We start from the raw sequence: 20,781 nt of genomic DNA on the forward strand, positions 1-20,781 counted from the left end.
CAATGATACAACATCTTTCCTACAAAAACAATAGAATAACCAACTAACCCCAACCTTTAACAAAACAAATAATTAGTTTTTAATTAAAAAAAAGCCAATAAATTGATTATGTCTATCTAGTCATAAGAGGCAAATCAGTTTTACTAAAAAAAGACAGAAAACCACATTCTAGAAGTCGGTGTTCCAATTTATTCATTGGTACCTGATTTTTAAAGTAGGCAGTCCAATAAAACATAACATTCTATCGACATTTAAATATTTCCCATTGTAAAATGTAACTTTATTGAAGACAAGGATTCTGAAAGCAATTTAAACAGGGGCTGTTCTTTGGCCTATAATCTATTCTTTATCCGGATTACAGATCAGAATGTTTTTACTGCAATCTCTGCCAGAGCTCATCTTTTTATTGTGTACTTCCAAGCCCCCTTAATGTTTTAGAAAGGCCTTGACTAACTGAACTTTGATCTGATGTCTTCATTGAGAAAAGCTCCAGGTTGCCCATTTCAGATGCAAATCCTCGCTGAGGCCCAATAGAGTTTAGTAAAGACAGCAAAAAAAGAAGAAACAAGAAGTTTCCAGGATCCTCTTTGAGAATCCTGAGGCACATTGGTGTCCTTAATCCACCCCGCTGCATGGATTACGGTAGGTGATAACCCCTCTCGATTCAAAAGAATGAGCACAGCGCCTACAAACTTGGGTGGAGACTGGGATTTGGGATAATAAACCCACCATGCAATAAAAGCTCAGTCCGTGTCAGAAGCCTGTGAATAGCCCTCAATGTTGGGCATTCCCAGGCTTAGCAGGGAAGCTTGCAGAAAGCCTACCTGAATCAAGTAAGCATGAATAATCTGCCCCAGCACAATGACCGTGGAGAGCGCCAAGCAGAGGCTTCCCGCTCCTCCTCTCGAGTTTGATCTGATAAATTTATTAGCAGGTTGCAAGGCTCCAGTCAGTTCTTTCCTGGATTTTTCCCGTTTTGCACAAGGAGAAATGCACTAAATTGTCAGTGAGCAGAGCGGGCTTTTATGCTACCATCTGCTGTTAATGTTTCTAATTGCGATCCTAATGTGCTAGAAACCTCAGATTTGGGATGAACCAAGGCAGAAAATTGATTTCATGCTGTGACAGTTTATATATTGCCCCAAGAACATAAGCAGTTCATTCAAAAAAAAAAAGAAGAAGAAAAACCCATGCACTGTCTTGCATTGCAAAACAGGCTCTCCATACACTCAAAAGTGTAAATGGAATAACCTCTGATACAGGTGTAGGTAACAAACTGGCAAAGGCACACCAGCCATAACGTGGCCCTGTCCTCTGACAGATTTCTTAGAGGTCTTCTATCTTTTTCTGAGGTACAAGGTGTGTGCAATCTGCACAGAGAAACTGTGATAGCTACGAACAGTATGAGTAGAAATGCCCCGCCTAAGAACAAAAATGAGTTACCCAGCTAGTGTATTTGGGGTCTAATAAGTGGAAAGGGAATAACTGAGCTATTAATTTACTTCAATAATAACTAAATTAAGCATCAAAGATACCACAAAGACAGTTTTTACCCTGCACTCTTACTCCATATACAGTCAGATAAGGGATGGAAAACTCCCTGCTAACATCTTTAGAGTTCTAGCTAATAGCAAAGCTATTTTCTCTCTTTCATCCTTGAAACCATTTGACAGTAGTGTTTGAAAATGCAATAGTATATTAGTTCAATCAAGTTTGGAAAATACATCTATTCGACATTGGTTTTTTTCCAGCAAAAGAAAATTTAAAGAACAAATCACAGCCAATGTTGTTAATTAAATGACAGCACTGAGTCCATTGTTGTGTGTAGCAAGGCAATATCAGATTTTTCCTCAGTGGGGTATATTCAATCAAATCAATTTAGCACAGAATCAAAATTTAATGATATCTACAAAATATTGGAAAAATATTATAAAATATTGGAAAATACTAATTTCAAACCAATTTTTCACTAATTGGAATATCCCGAGGAATTTTAGGTACAAATAGTTTGAAATTTAGAGACTTTTATTTGTGTGGTTTAGTTTTTTAATGAATTTACGTACACATAAAAATAGTGTATTCAGTTATTCAGAATGATCAGCATCCAATTACAAAAACAACAATAAAAAGGGAAACAAAAGACTGGGCATCTTATTCTGTCTTGCACAATCAATTTTCAACAATCAAGGACATGTACATGATGTATTTTTGAGAAATCTTACATTAGTGGAAGTGTTTAGCTCTGTGAAGTTAGAGAAGATGAGGGCACACCTAAGTGGATTTTTCAATACTTTTTTCCTCTTCGGTTAGAACATCAGAGCACTATTTGTCAACAAATACGCAGTTGTTTCCATATCACTGTATCAGGAGCTCTGCTGGACTTTAAACCAGACAAATTATTTTGGGGATGGGTGAGAGTGGCACAGCAAAGCTCCACAATAATAAAATTGATGAGATTCTATGATTGCCCCGGAGGCTGTTGGATTTTGCATGTCACCACATATAAGTCTTTTCTGACACAACTATATAGCCATGTCTGTGCAATTTCACAGAAAACCAAACATGCCAAGCCCTGTAAGATCATTTTGTCACATTCCAATTATGTTTTTCAAGAATAAGACTGAACTTCCTAGGCAGGTATGGCCAGACCTAAACCAGGATTTATAAACGCAGGCTAAAATGTATAGACAAAACAGGGGGTTTTATTCTGGATAGTAAAAAAGGTGGTAATTTTGTTCAAGATTGATTGTGCCACTGAATTAAATGAGGAAGTCACCAGCCATGGGAGATGGATTATCCACAAACACAACTGTAAACTCTGAAAGACTGACCACTGGGCTTGTTTCTTGTATTGCCCCTGCACAGTGTTTCGTTTCCAGGGACAGTGAAGCTGATAGAATCTCAAGTGCTTACTTTAGTTGTTATGCACATGGATAAGCAGGTCAACAGTTTGCTTCAACACAGTACTTTCACTGCAGAGATCTGAGTAAGCAGTGTTGATTAAACCTCCTTAAGTGATTTGTGTTCAACTAACTTTGGGGAAAGCTTGAAAGTGAGCACGTCCTTCAGACTTCCATAAAAAGCTATCTCACTAACAAAATCCCATGGAACTTCAATGTTTTTTACTTCAAAATTATCACTGTCCATATTAAGTTTTACAGTTCCTGCAAACTCTCAAAATCCCTTTCTTTTTCTATTTCTAGCAATTAAAAAAAAAAACAAACAGTGGTGTATCATAATTTACCCTCAGGAAGCAATCCCATAACAGTGTCCACTAGCACTTCTCTCCTCTACACTCTACTGAAAAGCACTTGCTCTTCAAATTCATCTTGAGTGCAAGAGGGAGAAACTAGGAAATGGTGATTACCTCCATTTTTGGTAAATTTTGGTAGCGCCAGGCTATTTTCATAGAATCCTGAAAATCCTCTGACTTGAGGGCTGCTGCTTCATCTCCCAGTTCCTTTCCAGAGGTATCATCAAGCAGAGGGGCTGGAAGTTCCTACAGGTAGAGAGCAAATAAAATTAAGAATGCAGAACAGAAATATTTATATTTTATATTCTAATTGATACAAACAACACAAGTTGAGCAGCATCCACACTTTTTTTTTTTTTTTTTTTTAATCTTTAAATGTTGATCTCCTAAACTATCCCATTTCTGAGACTGGGTAAGTTCCCTGCATAGTGAATTTAAGCCTATTTTAAAGTAAGATCTTTGATAGCTTCTGTAAGTCTTTCAAAAGTATTCAACAGACCACAACAGCCTACAGACAGCAGCTGAAAACCACTGCAACAGGATGGTTTGAATTTTCTCATGGATTCCTCCATGAACACAAAAACAGGAGTGAAGGGGAAGATTTTGAATCCTGGATTTTTTATAAGTTTCTAACACACACACTTTCTACCTTTGCTGTAGTGCTGCAAAAAGCAAACAGCACTGTGTGGGTACCAAGCACTCAGAATTCATGCCCTGGGTTTTTACACCTCCTGGAGAAATGAAGGGCAATCAAGTTTTCTGACCTGACTTTATTACACCTGTCTCTGTGAGCTGGAGGGCACAGATCTCTTTATCTGCTTAAAACAGATCAAGACTTACTTGAAAACTAAGCTTTCATTAATCAGTAGACTCCTGAGAGAGACCTGAGATGTGTCTCCAGGGTTAAAAATACACAGAGCTAGCCAGTTAATACCTCTGTTACAATGTATTAGGTGCGAAGACACAGAAAAAAACCAAATTTGAAAATTTTAAAGAAGAATCTCAATGGAAGCATGGGATACACACCAAACTCTGCAGAGCTTATGCTGGCCAGAAACATCCCAATGGCACTCATGGCTTCATGAAGGCAGAAATTACACCAGACAGGAGGCAGTGGAAGTTTAAATTAATCCATTTTGGGTTTAGTGTTACACTAATTCAGTATTAAAGGACACAGGACAGCAAACCTGTAAATAATTCTAAACATCATCTTACGAGCCACATGTGCTGTTTGGATTCTTTAGTGTCAACTAACACAGTATTTACAATTACTTAAAAAACATCAGAGCAACTATTTCTAATTTCAGGACAGTTATTTCTGCCTCTTTCAGAGGTTGGTCATTACATCCTCTGAGATAAGAGACAATGGAAGCCACGGAAACTTTCATAAACTTTATAACTTCAATAAAGTTGCAGAAATAAAACAACCTATATATTTCAGCAGCTAAGCAGAAGACAGAAGGCACACCACCTTTGAGCAAAGAATTTTATTTTATTTATTTTCTTTTTGCAAAGAAACTAAAGCCTGGTAATGGCTATTATGCCCAGTTACACATCCAGATTTCTTGCAGCTTATTTAAAAGATACACTCGTATGCAATAAACTCATATTACCATGGTGGTAAAATTAAGCTTTATGGGTAGGAAATCTACATGAAGTTTACAATTTTAATTTTCCAATTTTCATTAAACTTACAGATTTATAACAGTTGTTTCAGTTTATAAAAAAATTAATTAATTTTGTTAAAGTTGCATTACATCTACCCAGTAAGAAAGCAGGGAAGCTTTCAAACCACAGAAAAGAACTTCTGACAGATAGGAGGAAACGGAAACAGAACACTGCACTGAAAGGTTCTGAGAAGGTATAAATACAAACACGAGCTGACAAGCACCCCAATGCTTTTCACATACATGCAGATACAAATCCTCTACATTCACTCCTAAGAGAATTATATAAAGTATTTTTATAAAAAAAGGAAAAACATGCTATTTTGAACTGTTGACTTTATAACTCAGAAATCCACAATAAGGAGTTAATTAGTCTTATTTTCCAATTAAGGTGCTACTTTGAAAACACACTGTGAAACTGTTGTGCAGATTTGATTTCCTAACATTCACAGATGTAAACTTCCTACCATAAAAACATCTTTCCAGTGAAGGGCTGCTGATACTCAATCATCTCAAAATATTCCTCAATTATAGCAATTAAAAAACCCAAATCCACCAAATTCCATTTAAAAAAAAGAGAGTTCCGCAAAGAAACAATCCTGGGGCCACAACAACGTTTCCAGATATCTCTGGAATATCCAGATATCTCCTTTCATTCACCAAGATCAATCGGCTCCCAGGCACTACCTGAAACTTTTTATAGTGGTGGGGAGTTTTTCTGATAACAAGTGCCTGCCAGAGATCATAAAATCCTGCCTGAACATTTCAAACTCCCTGAGCTGTCCCCTGTTTCAGATACTACCACTGATGCAACAAGTTGCAACCTCACCCTGGGCAGGTATCACACCATCTGCAAAGCCAAAATCCAGAAAATGCCATATTTTCCCATTCACCTCTCCTGGAGATAACAAGAAAAACAACACCAATATTCTCTTAAAGCTATCTAATATTTTTCTCCTCTAGAATCATTGCAAATGCCTGACATTTGTACAACCGGTCCATTGTTATCATCCAATAACTGGCAAAGACAAATTTGAGACAGGGACATCATCTACGTAAATTCCTTAATGTATATTTTACAAAAAAAATCTATTTTATACTAAAAAAAAGAACAGAGGTCAAGGACAATAAGGGGTGAAAGGTTCTCCAAGTAACGCTGATAAAGTACAAGCTGCTTAAATAACACGTAACACTGAAAAAAATAGCTCCTGCCTTCCAGCGGAACACAGAACAAAACCTTCTAACGTGGCACTCTGTGGCAGGGAGACACCACAAACCCGAGCTGTTGACACCCGAGAAACTCAGCCCAAAACCACCAGGGACAGACACACCATCAGTGCAACACAATTAGGCACCGTGGTATGCCTTGACTGCTGCTAAGAACGAAGCAGATTAAGAGATCAAGGAAAAATGGTTTCACCTGAAGCTGATAAAGATTTTGGGCTGCCAGAGATGAAAACTTATCACGGTATCCACCCAAAACAGCCTTTTTTTTTTTTTTTTCCCAAGGTAGTTTACTTTTAACTTCTGACATCAGAAAGAATTTTTATTTTGACATAATAAAAAAAATTGTAACACGAGAAAATGACTTAAAGGTGACTAAATTCCCCCAAAGCAACATGAGAAAGCCATGACTCCGTGGCACATGCACCAGCTTAGGTCTGTTTTGTGCTGCCTTGTCCCTTCCTGCCCCACAAAAGGAACCAGGAGCACTTGAAGAGCTCTCCCATAGTAAGAACAATTCCTATTTCCTCACTTGCTTTTCCAAAATGCCTTTACCCAAGAACTGCCAGGCTGAAGAACATGCTTCTTGGATGTACTGTGTTCTCACCCTTATGCAAGAAGCAATTTCACACAATGCACTCAGATTATTTAAGACATTTCTGGGGCCATGAGGTCTCACAGCCCTGCCATTTCCTATCCCAACACACCCTATCCTAAGCAAACACATCCTGAATCATACCCTTGTATATGCTGGCTGTGAACTACAAGGGCTCTTAGTAGGCTTTGTGCATAATTAGCTGCAATCTGGAAAAGGTGGTCTGCCTTTGGAAACACCTGCTATTTTGAAAACCAATTGCCTGAGCTCAACCTGCTACGTTAACTCAGTTAAATACATTCCAAGACGTTGTACTTAAGCACAAATAGGGGGAAAAAAAAATTCCAATCTTATTCAAGGTCAGAGCGTATCTGTAATAGGAACGAATTTAACATAAAGAACACCAAACAGAACTAGTAAAGATTGTTTACCCCCAGATTTGCATGCCAACGTCATCACTACTCTCCCAGCTTCTGTTTGTCCTCTTTTCCCTGCCATTCACAGTAAACTCCAAGGAAGAGAGGCAGAACATGCAGGTGCAGTTTGAAGCTGGAAGCCAACACGCCTTCATCAGCCTGCCCAAAAAACTAAACAAACAGAACACCCAGGTGGTCACTAATGTGGGTTTTTCCTTAAGATGTACTGATTCATGCAGCCCAGTCCTCAACTTCCAAAAAAAACCCCAAAAAACTTTCACATTTCAACTAGAACTTTGTACAAGCACGTTTGGAAAAAGGGAGAGAGCTTAAAATTGCTCAGTAGGCTTGGGACTGGAGAGAATTACACACATAGGTTATATAAACCTGCTTTATGGGCAATACTGGAAATATTGAAATGATCCACGTGTTTCTTTTTATCTTCATTATTCTCTTTTATTCTTCATGATAACTAGAAGGGGAACAAAAGGCCTCCCCTTCCTCTGACACTGATAATGAAATGCTATTCTTTGTTTCAAGGAAACAACAGTTTCCACACCTGACCATGCCCGTGCAGAGCATCTAAGTGACAAAAAGCCTCCAGGTGTCATAAAATAGGTTTATTCTCCAAGGTAAAGGCTGGCTGGTTGGATAGGTACTTCACTCTTCAGTGCCATGAAAAGTTTAATCACTGTCCAAGAACTACAAGGCATTCTTCAGTTTCCAGACTGTTCTTTACTTCCAAAATTTCAGCCAGAATTTGGAAATAAAAAGCGTTATCTAAACAATGGGCTAAGAAAAGGAGAGTTGATTTATCAGTCAACAATATCTCTATTTAATCTATTTTTCTTTAAAAACATCTCACTCCCACATCATTGAAAAGCTTTGGGACTGAAAAATTTGTGGCATCGGCGTGTCAGCTCCTGAGAACTGTTACATTCTCCCAGGCTAAAAAAAGACAAATCTTTCATAAGGTATATAAAAAAACAAAGCAGGTAGCAGTGCATTAGTTAAAAAAAAAAAAAAAACAACCACCATACAGCATTTCTAGGGGTCAACTAAAATACAAGTCTTTGCTATGCAGCATGAACACACAAAAAGGCAGACAAGTGTTAAAGTTATTAAGGGGAGTTGGGATGGAGAGAAGAAAGCATGCTGCTGTTTTTAAAAAAAAAAAAAAAAAAGTTTGGGAGAGAAAAATGGTTTTCCAAAGTGCTCACAGTAAATGACAACCCAATTAAAATAATTCCGTTTCCTGCAAACCAAGCGATGAAGGTTTTACTGCAAACATGAAGTGCTGCATTTTGGTAATAAACCTTTTATCTCTGCAATAAAGCAGTGTACAACCTGTGTCTGCCAGCAACGCAGGTCTTCCCGGGTTTGCTGCCACATTACTTTGCCTGCCTTGTTTTGGCAGATGCACGAAGCAAAATCAGATTCTAACAGTTTGACCTCTCTCACTTCTTACGCTCTCTAGGGGATAATAAAATCCAAGATACAATCCCACAGCAGTTAATGAAGCTTAACCTCACACCCTCTTAATTACCAATGCATTACACCAACTATAGGCATCATACTCCTCTCTAAGCTATTTTACAATTCTAAAGAAGTACTACTGTGCTATTATTTGGCAACATAATCCAAGCTGTATGTGAAATCCCTCTTATATCAAATCCTTTGATCCTCACGGGTTTCAATAACTGCATAATTAATAGTACTTCAGAATTTAAAACATTATCTACTGATGTATCAATAAGTGCGTTGTTCACATGGGTTTATGCAACCATTTCGCACCGCAGTTGTTATCACAAGCACGACAGAAGGAACTGGAAATGATATTAAGGGGAGTACAATTCGCTGTTGATCTCTAACTGCAACAACATTTAAGTAGTTTAGATTCACTTGAATTTAAGGCTCTTTTTCATTATGGTAATTTTTTGAATTTAAAAGACACCAGATGGTACACCAGGAAGGGTAAATATTTTCTTTTCAATAATGTATTATATGAGTGTCAGTTTAAAGGGCCCTACTCCCAAAAGGAGGGAGGATTCTATTCTGATTGTAAATACTTGTGAATACAGGGTTTATTGCTAAAGAACATAAATGACTGGATACAGAATTTTTCTCCTTTCAGTAGCCCTTGTACAACAATTTATTTCCATCTCCAGGTAAAGCAGTTCTACAGAAACTTTTCTCTGACATTCAGAAAGACCAAGTCCACCCAGGAGAAACGAGAACTCTGGGAAAAGAAAAGGGAAGCACTGTTCTTCTATTTTTAGGGAATAAAAAAGGTTAATTGCAAGTACTCTAAGGGGTATTTTTTTTAACCCATGAGAATATATTCTCTAGTTCATACACACAGAAGTAAACTGTACAGCCAAGCCATACAACTCTTTGCTGTAACTTCCTTGCATTATGGCTCCATTTCAAAACACTGAAACCCAGGAATGCAGGAGAGACAAGTAGATGATTTTTTAAAAACAAAATTCATCTTCTTCCTCAATCAGTTCACGGATGCTTAAGTATGTAAAAGATAAACACATCAGGCAATGAGATAATAGAAGAAGTAACATGAAGAAACTTAATGAAAATGAGAGTGCCCTTGTCCAAAGTCCTGTAAACTCTGCTGCAGTCTATAAGGCAGTAGCCTAAACAGATTTAATAACAGCATTATTCATTAAAATCTTCAGAGTTGAGCACTGTAAGCAACAGTTCATTAATTGAGCAAATCAGCTCCACAAAATCACCAACCAGATTTGTAAAATAGATGATTGTGAACACTGGAGCCTAAACAGTTAGATTTTGTCATAGTTATGATACATTTAACAGGCTAAGTGAGATGTGTGCTTAAAAAAACCCCACAATTTCAGAACTAGGATGATGAAAGAAAATATCCTAATAAACAGACGAGGATTGGTAGGTAGAAAACTTGAAATTTAAGCCACACATTTATTTCCTCTGGTTCTGGAAAAGCTTTTTATAAGATTGGTCTGAACTTTTGACAAAGCTTTACACTTTAGAGTGTTCCCAGAGTGGGTACTGTTTTAAAGGATTTAACTCTTTTTCAACAGAAGCAATTACTTTTTTCCAAGTGTCCTCTTTCACCCTCTTACAACTTCTCTGTCAAGTTTACAACACAGTTCTTAATGCAGAAAATTATACAATACAATTAAAATATCTGCATTTTAACAAAGAAAAACGTAAAAAAAAGATATTCCATCTACCCAGTGTGCAAGCAAGAGAAGTAAACAGCTGAGCAAGAGCTACACAATTCAGAAGTTAGTTTTCAACTCAGACAGCTGACTGGTTCAACCCCAGTCTTTGTGGTACCAGGAGACTTCAGAAGGAGAGATGGGTGTTAGAAAATTCACTTCTTCTGTAACTGCAGTTGGATTTCTGTGTGTTAAGGGATATCATTTAACAGCATGCAGCAGCTGAATAGCTGTAACAAGTTCGTGTATTTTGAAAATAAAATCAGAAAAAAAAGAATAGGAATGTAGTCCTATTTGTATATATATTTCCACCTTTCAAGTTGTTACACTTTTAATTTATGTATCATCTAAAAATGTCAGATGAGAGGAAAAAAACCCTCTTGTATTCACACACAGCTGCTTTGCCAAGAGCAGAGAGTGAAGGAGGGGAAGGAATCAGAACAGTGCTCTCTGAAAAGGGAAGCCTGGTCAGCCCTGGCCACCAGCCTGATCATTTCTTCCAGGTTTGCATTTTCCCTTTTCACAAAAGCAGTGTTTTGGAATCACCTCTGTGAGGGAAAACGTAAGCAACCATTTCACACGGTTGCATGTAACTGAATGACGGAAGAAACTGGAAATAATGTTAATGCCAAATCTGACGTAATTTTATTATTGAATGTATTTTCCATTTACCAGTGCAAACAGCTTTATTCTATGATCAGTCACAGAAGTTGTCACATAATTGCTTATGTTATATACTGCTCCCAGTATTTATACCCTTACAGTAAGAAGCTGCCTTTTTTGAAGAATATAGAATGATCAGAAGTGCTCTCAAATGTTTAAAATACTTTCTAGAAACCAGCATGCATATAGGTCTGTAGGTTTTACCAGAGGTGTATAATTTTTGAGCATTACATCTTAATGCCAGTTTCCTGAAGGAGCTTTGACTACAAAAGGCATGAATATGTTTTCAAAGGATGATGGATAAATTGGTGGGTGGTAATATAATATATCTTAGGCAGCTGATCAGGGCTTTTTATCCTCTGCTTGTCTTTTAGTTATACACAATTTCAAGATAATTATGGTCTATAAGAATGTCTTTTCCCCTTCCTACTAGCAGCAATATTTGTCTTGGTTATAGGTTCAAGAAACTTCCAATCACATCACAAAATTGGAATAGGGCAATTATGGCAGAGAACTGAACATACAAATAGACTGACCACACAATACAGACATTTAATATGGACAGTTAATGAACTGCCTTTATGTAATACACCAGTTAATTAAAATACTAGCTATGGAATACATCGAATCCATACTTGAATTTTATAAAATAAACCCCAAGCATAATGTGTAATTCAGGTTGATATGTACCACGTCTATGTTGCCTTTCCAGTAAAGAATACAGTCCAATCAGATAACGAAAATAAATTACTAATCTCATTAAATAATAATCTCATTAACTAAAATGCCACATTATTCAATGGTCAGTTGGGGAGTCAATGGCTTGATTATCAGTTACTGAAAACTAATTATTATTAAGAAATACAGCATGTTCTTATGTAATTCATACTTAAAAATCAACTGGTAACCTATTTGTTTAGGCTTCATTCTAAACCACAAGAACAAATGATAAAAATCTCACTCCTAAAGGAACTCTCTTTATTTTCAAGATCATTAAAAAAATAAATTGGATTTTTTTCATAATACAGTCATATAATTTCATTAAGAATACACTTCTTCCTGAATATTGAATATTGAATAGGTAAGGCATAGAATTTCCCACCACTAGATAGGAAAACAGAAAAGTAATCATTTTGTCCAGAAATAGTCTCTGAAGACACTGAAGGAAATAGCCAGACTTCACTTGATGCAGAAGTAATCAGTAAATTATATGTTCCTTCTGATATTAGAAAAACGCAGCCTTAGAAAGACATAAAATATTTAATAAAATTTTGTAAGATTATCCTCACACTTCAGCATTTTTTTGCACTGTTGATCAGATTTTTTTCCCTTATATAATTTTCTTATAACAGAAACTATCAGTGTTTGATTAGCAGTCCCCTGAAGTGGGAAAGGATCCTTTCTGCATGACCTGACCCAAAGCTGACCACATTCCCGAGCACAAAAAAAAAGAGTCAGAACGAAATAAAAGTGCAAAAGGAACTTATAAAGATCTTAAATGGTATTTTTATTCTCTATAGGAAACTACAGTAGATATCTACACAAACTGTGCACTGTTTCCACCAGAACACACTGGAAGTCCCTTAACTACTCTTCCCGATAGGCCACTCAAAACTGTCAAGAGTTGGGTTTACTCAAACCATTCCACTAATCCAGCAAGTCTGTCTGGTTCTCATCCACAACCAAAACAAAGGACAAGCTGGCTCTACTTATCAAAAGCAATGAGTCTTTATTTACCTTCAAGATGTTGTCAGGATGCTCCTTAGCAGAAGCGACAAACAGGTCGTGTCCACAGACAATTCCCTCTGCGAGAAAATACTTGAACAACAAGTTGGAGTAGAGACCGTATTTATCTTCCTCTGTGAAAACAAGAATGGTTGGAGTTTGATTTTGTTGTCAGATAAATCACCCACCTGTATGTATGAATTTTATGGGTTAAGGGGATGGGGTTTGTTAATTTAGGAGGATTATATTAATACTTACATTCTCAGCACTTAAAATATTAACTTGCCTAAAATATCTATTAATTGATGCTTTTCAAAATCCAGCCATATTTGGGCATGCTAAAGCTATACAGAGGTATCATTTATTACAGAGACATTCTTCCATCTGCATTTCTTTCAGAGCTGTGAAAACCACAAACCCAGGGAAACCCAATGTCTATGCTGAGAAAACAGGTCATTTGCAACACTGTTTTTGAAAGGTAACCAGAGCAAAAGCAGGGACACGCTCAAAAGAAACAGGAATTTACAGTTTGAGAAATGAGGCAATGCTTGTTAAGAGACATTGTGAATACTGGCCTACTGAAATGAAAATGCAAACTCCCACTGACTTCAGAAAGGTCAATAATTTCGTTCAGCTTCTTTATTGCAAGTTAAGTTTCAGAAATTACCAGAATTAGAAAATCTTAGTGAACTTCATACAATTAAAACTTACCATAACTTAAAGTTATGGGGGAAGTGAATGAGTAAATAACAACTGAAATCTGAACCACCTCTGATGTTCCTTACTTTTAGGAAATCCCAACATCAGCAGTGTTAATGGCAGCAAAAAAAGTTTCAGAAATATAACTACGGCATTCATTGCTCCTTAACATTTTAGATTTAGTTGTAATTCATACCTAAAAAATATATTACAACTTCAATATGTATGAAAATATAATGTTTTGGAATTTAAGAGTCAAAAAGGCTAAGATTAACAAGAAATTCAAACCACAAGTATTCAAAATCACTGGAAAAGAAGTAGTCCTCCAAGAGATATTCCCCAATATCTCCATGGGATATTAGGTAAAACAGAATTTATTTCCTGCTTTTTTTTTTTTTTAATTTCACTTTTAAATTTAGTATTTGGGATACATTTAAAATTTGGAAGGTTTGTATTTTTAATTTCTTCTTTCTTCATAATAATAACCCCTAAAGATACAGTGTCAAGATTACATATTTTGTTGTAAGGAGAAATATTTATTTAAGAGTTTCCCTTTCATTAAGGGGTGCTAATCTTCACCTATGAAGCTCTCAGTTTACAAACCAAAGGCCCTCTAGAAATCAAAGTGACAGCATGATATCTACTTCTTTGTTTGTTTGTTTGTTTTGGTTTTTTTAAATTGTCTGAGCTACCTGAAAAAAGCCACCCTGTAATCACATCACTGCAGCAGATGTCAGTGGAGAGAGACAATTTTGTTAGACCTCCCTCTCTTCAAAAAAAAGAAAAAGAGGAAAAGGAACACTCCTTGGGTGCTCTGGAAGGATCCCCAGCTGTGATATTTATCATCATCCTTGGCAAACAAAAAAAATCTTGGTTTATCAACTTTTATCTGCAGGATAAAGTTCACCTTCTTCACCATTTGAGGTGTAGAAAAACTGAGTTGTATTGTATGCAGACAGCACTTAACTGATATTTTATGGAATTTAAGCAAATATCTAGTTCAACTGTTTCATGGTTGGTGTATGTGCAACCATACAGTCTTTGTGGATCATCATTTTTGATATAAATTATTCCTTAGAAAGCAAACAACATGCTCAGTTTTGTGCCAAACATAACACACAAACTCCATAAACCGGTGCATAAATGTAAGAAATCACACTGTGTGCTGATGATTATTTAACTAAACTAGGAGGAAGTAAGTCTATAGTAGTAAAGAAGAATTTTCACTCAAATTTTATTTGAAATGCTGAAATGTTAAACTGTGGAAGCAAAGCAATGAGGAACAGGGATATAAACCCTTTTACTGACTTAATCAAGATGATAATTAATTTCAATGACTCATTGACTTATTTGTAATATAAGAGGACTAGAGGTGTTCTTACACTGCCATACCCAAAACACATTTTGCAAAACAATAAGGCATTTTTAACGCAGCAGATCAAAGATATTCACATCCAGTGTAAAGACACACCATTTCAGCCTTTCCTTTGGTTTGCTTACACTGATTTTCATAACGGCAAACTTGGAGTGAAAATAGGAAATTAAGTATTGGAGAGTGATCTAAATATAAACCACCTCATAGTCTGCTACAGTACTCTAAGGATTAAATGTGTCTCAGAAAGCCTTTACAACCAGTGTATCTGGAATTGTTAAAGTCAATGCATCTGTAAGAATCCCTCAGTTCTTCAATTTGTCAGATAGAGGATGGCTTTTTATTGATTCATTTCTAGGTCACTAAACTTTTGTGGTATTCAAAAGATCTAAAGTGCACCCATATGGGGCTTTTCTGATAGTATCCATTGTCCCCTGCCTTCAATAGTTAGGTTACTATTCAAACCCACAGGAGTACAGCTCGCTTTCTCCTTGTAAATAAACAAACAAATCATTTGGCACAGGTACCTCACTGATTATTTTCACGGAATCACGGAATGAAACACTTTTCTGGTAAGGCTTGGGCTTACTATTTTGATGGCTAGGGGTGAATTTTCAACTGTCACCTTCACTTTTCCAAGATTTCCAAAAGAACCACCTTCATTCTGCACGTGCAGGAACTCAACACTTTGAGTTCCTTTCAGTCAGGCAAGCACTTGAGACAAACCAGCCTGGCCCAAATTCTCAGCCTGCACAGCAAAGAGCTGTCCCATCAGCAGCCTCCATCGTGAACTTCACTTCCAGCTAATAAGGCACATGACACAAATCAGACTCCTGCAGCTGCACACCCTTTTCTGGGCCCAGTCACCACAAGTCACCCAGCACCTCTGCAGCTTTTCTCTGATTCTTCCTGAACAAAGAGTGTTCCACAGCTAAAGTAGCAGGTGAGTAACCAGTGAAGCGTAAAACTACACGAGGAGAGGAGATTATTTACCTAGAAGTTATGCATATTGTCTCCGGGACAAAAACCTCCTCTGATCCTACAGATAAGGACATAAATAAAATAGTTTATTGTGATTGTTACCCTTTGGTCTCCCTTCCACAGCAGCATTCTTTCATGGCTGGAACAGTCACAAAGGAAAAAGCAGTTCTGTCAGTAGGACTGCAATGAATTCCCAACATATACCCACGTGGAATACTAAGGATAAAGACCAGTTCCTATTTATGGCTCTTTTCACCACTACACTGGATAAATAAGAGACATTCTCAACACCTTTGTGTACAGACTGTCTGTAGCAACCACTCAAAGAAATTAGGTGTAAAATTTTAAGGCCCTGGATTTTATCTGGACACTGATATCACTATGGCACTGCAAATCTATAATTTACCTAAAAATTGGGGGAAAAAATCGAATTATAAGAATTGATACGTAAATATGTGACTGATACGTAAACAATAAAAATGTCTCTAACCATAACCACCCCCTCTGCACAGAGGTTTTCATGTTTCAGGAGAGGGATACAGAGTAAGCTCTAGAACTTGAGGAGGAACAAAAAGTCAGGAACAAAACCCGCCATAAGGTAATAAATACATAAATAAATACGATCATATTTATAACACCTGGCTTTTAAACATCATTTAAACAACATGGAGGTCTTTGAAAAAAAAGTCCAGCAGTAATTTGTAGTATAATTGCTTAAAATGGTGGGACTGTAAAAGGGAAAAATAGCACTGCAACAATGTAATGTACAGGCAGCTTATTTTTTTCCCCTCTGTACAAAGTCTAGACAGGTTGCCCTAAAGCTGCCAAAAGCCTGTCATGGCCTATCAGTATTGATAATTTTTTTCCACCAGATAGTTCTACAGTGGGGTCCTGTGACCTAAGGTGTGTCTTTCTGTGGCTATGAAACATCTCTCTGAATTGCTGCGGGTTACAAGACGCGATTATTTTAATAATCTGAAATTCCAGTTAAAAGATACTTTTCTAATGTCCACGTTTACTAAGCTGGAGGGGATATAGTCTGTGTCACTTGCATTTAATTAGCACATGCCAAAACAGGGTTGTCAAACATCTAAGTTACAATATTTGGCACTTGGCCATACTTCAGGAGGGCGAGTTCTGGTAACTGGTATTTTGTAGAATTATATTCAGCAAATCACTGTTTTGTAACCTCTCTCGAGATTATCTTTCTCAGCTTTAAAAAGAAGATACACTCAGTTCTATTGACAAGGGAAGAGAGCTCTTACCAGTCAGGTTAAATTGCATGTCTAACAAAAATAATAGTGGCTAATTAAAGTAGCTGAAACTGCCTCAAAGGCTTAGAATGTACAAGTATAGACCTGCTTTTAACCAGACATCTTTAACTTTTAATAACTGACCTCAGCTACCAACCAAAACCCTCCTACTGATAATCTTTAAAACATTTAGCTGGCAGTGACCTTGTCAAAACTTAAAGGTAGGTAAGAATAGGTTCTCATACAATACCCAGGAGAGATGTATTTATTTTGAGTGGGCTGTAACTCACCACGCAGAACGTGTCACATGAACAAGGCTTATGTTTAAAAACATAAAGTAACATCCTTCTGGAAACTCTTCCCCTGGCTGCCAAAACAGACACAGAACACGCTGAAGTGTTTAATCAACAGCCACACAACTTGTTTTGGAAGGGGAGGTTCTTCTGGAAAGCTGAAAGTGGTCTCACGTTTCTATTGAACAACCTGGTTTGATGGTGCCACATCAGAATGGCTGTTACAAGCCCACCAGAGGAAGATTTTTTTGAAAATAAAGTACTGGTTAAAATCCTAAAAAATCCTTGTTACATGAACAAAACCAAAGCTTCAAGCTCCTCTAGTAACCGGGCTCTGGGATGAGATTACCATATGCCTCAGCTCTCTAATTCTCATGTAATCAAAACACTATCAAAAGAATATACTATAGAATTAAGTTCAACTGAAAATCACGGTGCTCTTTATTAAGAATTGAGTTTAAAAAATTGTGCACTTGGATTTCAAACAATATTTTCCAGTCTTAGCAAGTAACCTGTGCCATTACCACATCTCAGAACACAACAGTTAAAATAAATATTTTAATACCCTGAATCTACTATTATTTGGTTAAATTAACCAAGATAATGTGTCAAATAATGAAGATGAGCATTTAATTTGCAAAGGGAGCTAAGCTAAAAGTAATGCAATTTATTCTTGCCTTAGAGAATGTCGAAGGAAGGGGGAAGAATTTAACCTTTTTATAACACTTGGAGTACAACACAGAAAGATCTTCCTAGGAGGTTTATCACTGACAGCTTCAATCCTGATAATATTAAGCTTGCCTAGACTAATCTCATGACAGAATTTTTTTGGTGTACTGACAGGATATCCTAACAATGCAATTACAGTTCTACCTGCACCGACTTTAAAAATTAATCTAAAAATTTCTAGACTAATGAGTCACGAATAAATATAGCTCCCGCTTTAAGACTTCTTGTATCTAATTACACGTTCCAAAATAACATAGGTCTTATTTTGGGGGGGAAAATAATTTAGTTTTCAGATGTGCGAGAGACGTTCTCCTTCGTGCTTCTGTGAAGCACAGTTTAATATCAGATCACAAACACAGAACAAGGTAAGGGTAAGGAAATCAAAACCTACCAACCACAAGCCATCTCTTCCATTAGAACACTGACCAAGGAAAGCAAACAGCTTTTCCCTTCCATCACCCTGCCCCGTGTCCACTGCTTTTCACACCCACCACTGCTCCAGAACAACTGCTCCTTTTATTTTATTTAATGACAATTTTCCAGCTAGTGTGTTCATTTGATACCACCCGGTTTTGTCTACAGGAACTGGCAGCAAATATTGTCATGGGACGACGAAACAAAATTAATCCAGTCTCATAATCTCTGATCTGTGTAAATTATTACAGGATACAACATTCCTTTTTGACTTCTTCCTTTACCACAGCGAGATTGGAGCTCTTCTCCATCTGAAAATGGCTTGAATTAGGCAATGCCAGTTATTTCTTCTGATAGGCAACTATTCAAATTACTTAACCTGCACCACAACATACACCCATTTATATACATCAGGTAAAAATCAACATTTTCTAAGATTCAGTGACACATCAGTAACTGTCTCTAACGATGGATAAGATGCAGGAATAAAAACTACCCTTAAAGTAACAAGAAGTCATAGTAAGAGGAAGAGTAATTAGCTTAGCTTGCTCAGTGGCAAACAGAAAATGTTGTTCAGCCTCTAGTGCAGGTTGCACCAACCCTATAAACACCAGAAGATAAACACAATGTGATTCCTACAGTGGCTAAAAGAGACTTAAAAGAAGTTTTCCCCAAATCTCACCGTTTAGTTCTTTAGTGTTAAGACTAATTCCAAATACTGCAAGCATTTGAAACACTTAACCAAAATTTTAGAAACTGGAAAATTAAAAGTTAGACCTGCTGTCCCTAGGATCCTAGTGTTTTTGTTCCAGCAACTTGGGATGAAAAGGTAGTATTAAATTTGTCGCACTACTCGAGATGTGAACTCAGGTCACAGATGCAGATGTTTTCCACATCAGTGTCCCTCATCCACATCCTCACAGAAAGGCTTCCATCACTTTTTGGCTGATTCTGGCAACCAGAAGATTAAAAGATTAAACATCTTCCTCAGACAGCCAAACTTACAAAAAAACCCCAACCCTTAGTGATGGTAAACAGTCTGAATCTTACAGGAAATCAAGTAGTTTAGAAAATCTTTGCTAATTTGAATATTTTGCTAGGAAGTCCTGGAACGTGCTGGACACCATCCCTTCAAACAGAATTCTGTGGTATTCTTTGTGTGTCTAAAATTAAGGCTTTGGTTCACCTCCAGTGATTCTTGAAATGAGCAGCAGTCCACTCTGAAGGCTACACAGAGTGAAGAGACCTGAGAGTTACACTTTGTTAAAGTCTGACTTCAAAACACAGTGGAAAGCCAGACTATTTAATGAATACATTAATATATATTCTGTACTAACCTATAAGAAGAAGGGTTCCAACAGCTACGCCTCCACCTGGAAACAAAACGAAAGGAAAAATAAAGTAAGACTTCATTTTAATACCATGTTAGAGAACAATTAACTTTTCTTAGTTTATAAGTCAAAGAAAGGTGATAACGGGGAATTTAAAAATATAAAAGTGAACAACATTTTAATTACCTTTGCAATACTTACTACAATTCCCTATTATGAAATAATGATACATTACATGTAATTATATACTGCACATTACAATTACTTTCACAATATACTGTACTATCATCATTGTGGTAAAAAGATCCTGCAGAGCTCTACAGAACTGCACTCAAGTACCACAGCAGTGATGTGTGGTCTGAGCCAGCAGATTTTTCCTTGGATGGCTCCAGTGAGTAAACATGCTACAAATTAAATTCGTATTAATCACTATCAAGCGATATTCCTCTGTACCAAGAAGGATGTCAGCAAAGTGGCACGCTAAGAAGCTAGAAAATTCCCACCCAAGGCTTTGAGGCAAAATCCTGGCTCCACTGCTTTTTGTGTTGTTACTGAAAACAGACGTGGCAGTGAGGCAGGCAGGCTTTCACTGGGTGAAATCCTGGACTGATAGATCATAAACACCTAACACACAACTGAAAAAACACATACTATTAAAGTCTTTCACAGCATGTCTTGGACATAACAGCAATTCTATGAATCCCTTTACAAAGGCGGTGAAAGAAGAATTCATATTTTATTTTAGGTGAAGAGTAAACTGGTTTATAACCTGAATCCCAAGAATTACAACAGTGGAGCAATCTGACATCAGACTATTTTGTTGAACAGTCATATGACCGTGACAGGAAAATTAAAAATTCCTGGAAGTGTTCAGATGGCCACACGTAACCAGCGTTTTGCATGAAGGGAATTGCAGTATGACACCTGCAATTACGGGCTGATTTCAAAGTCAGG

At 37.0% G+C, this 20,781-nt stretch overlaps 1 protein-coding gene across 1 annotated transcript in view; it reads right to left on the minus strand.

Moving 5' to 3' along the window:
• Window positions 1–20,781, minus strand: part of ELP4 (elongator acetyltransferase complex subunit 4) — a 127,889-nt gene that overhangs the window by 103,772 nt on the left and 3,336 nt on the right. The window contains exons 2-4 of the mRNA XM_050336729.1: window positions 19,834–19,869; window positions 12,768–12,889; window positions 3,368–3,499 (exon numbers count right to left, since the gene is read on the minus strand). Coding sequence (XP_050192686.1) covers window positions 3,368–3,499; window positions 12,768–12,889; window positions 19,834–19,869 — 290 coding nt within the window. The remainder of the gene's footprint in view (window positions 1–3,367; window positions 3,500–12,767; window positions 12,890–19,833; window positions 19,870–20,781) is intronic.

The sequence above is a fragment of the Myiozetetes cayanensis genome, unplaced genomic scaffold, assembly GCF_022539395.1.
Source record: "Myiozetetes cayanensis isolate MyiCay16 unplaced genomic scaffold, myiCay2020 scf6-25, whole genome shotgun sequence".
In the NCBI taxonomy this organism is placed as follows: Eukaryota; Metazoa; Chordata; class Aves; order Passeriformes; family Tyrannidae; genus Myiozetetes; species Myiozetetes cayanensis.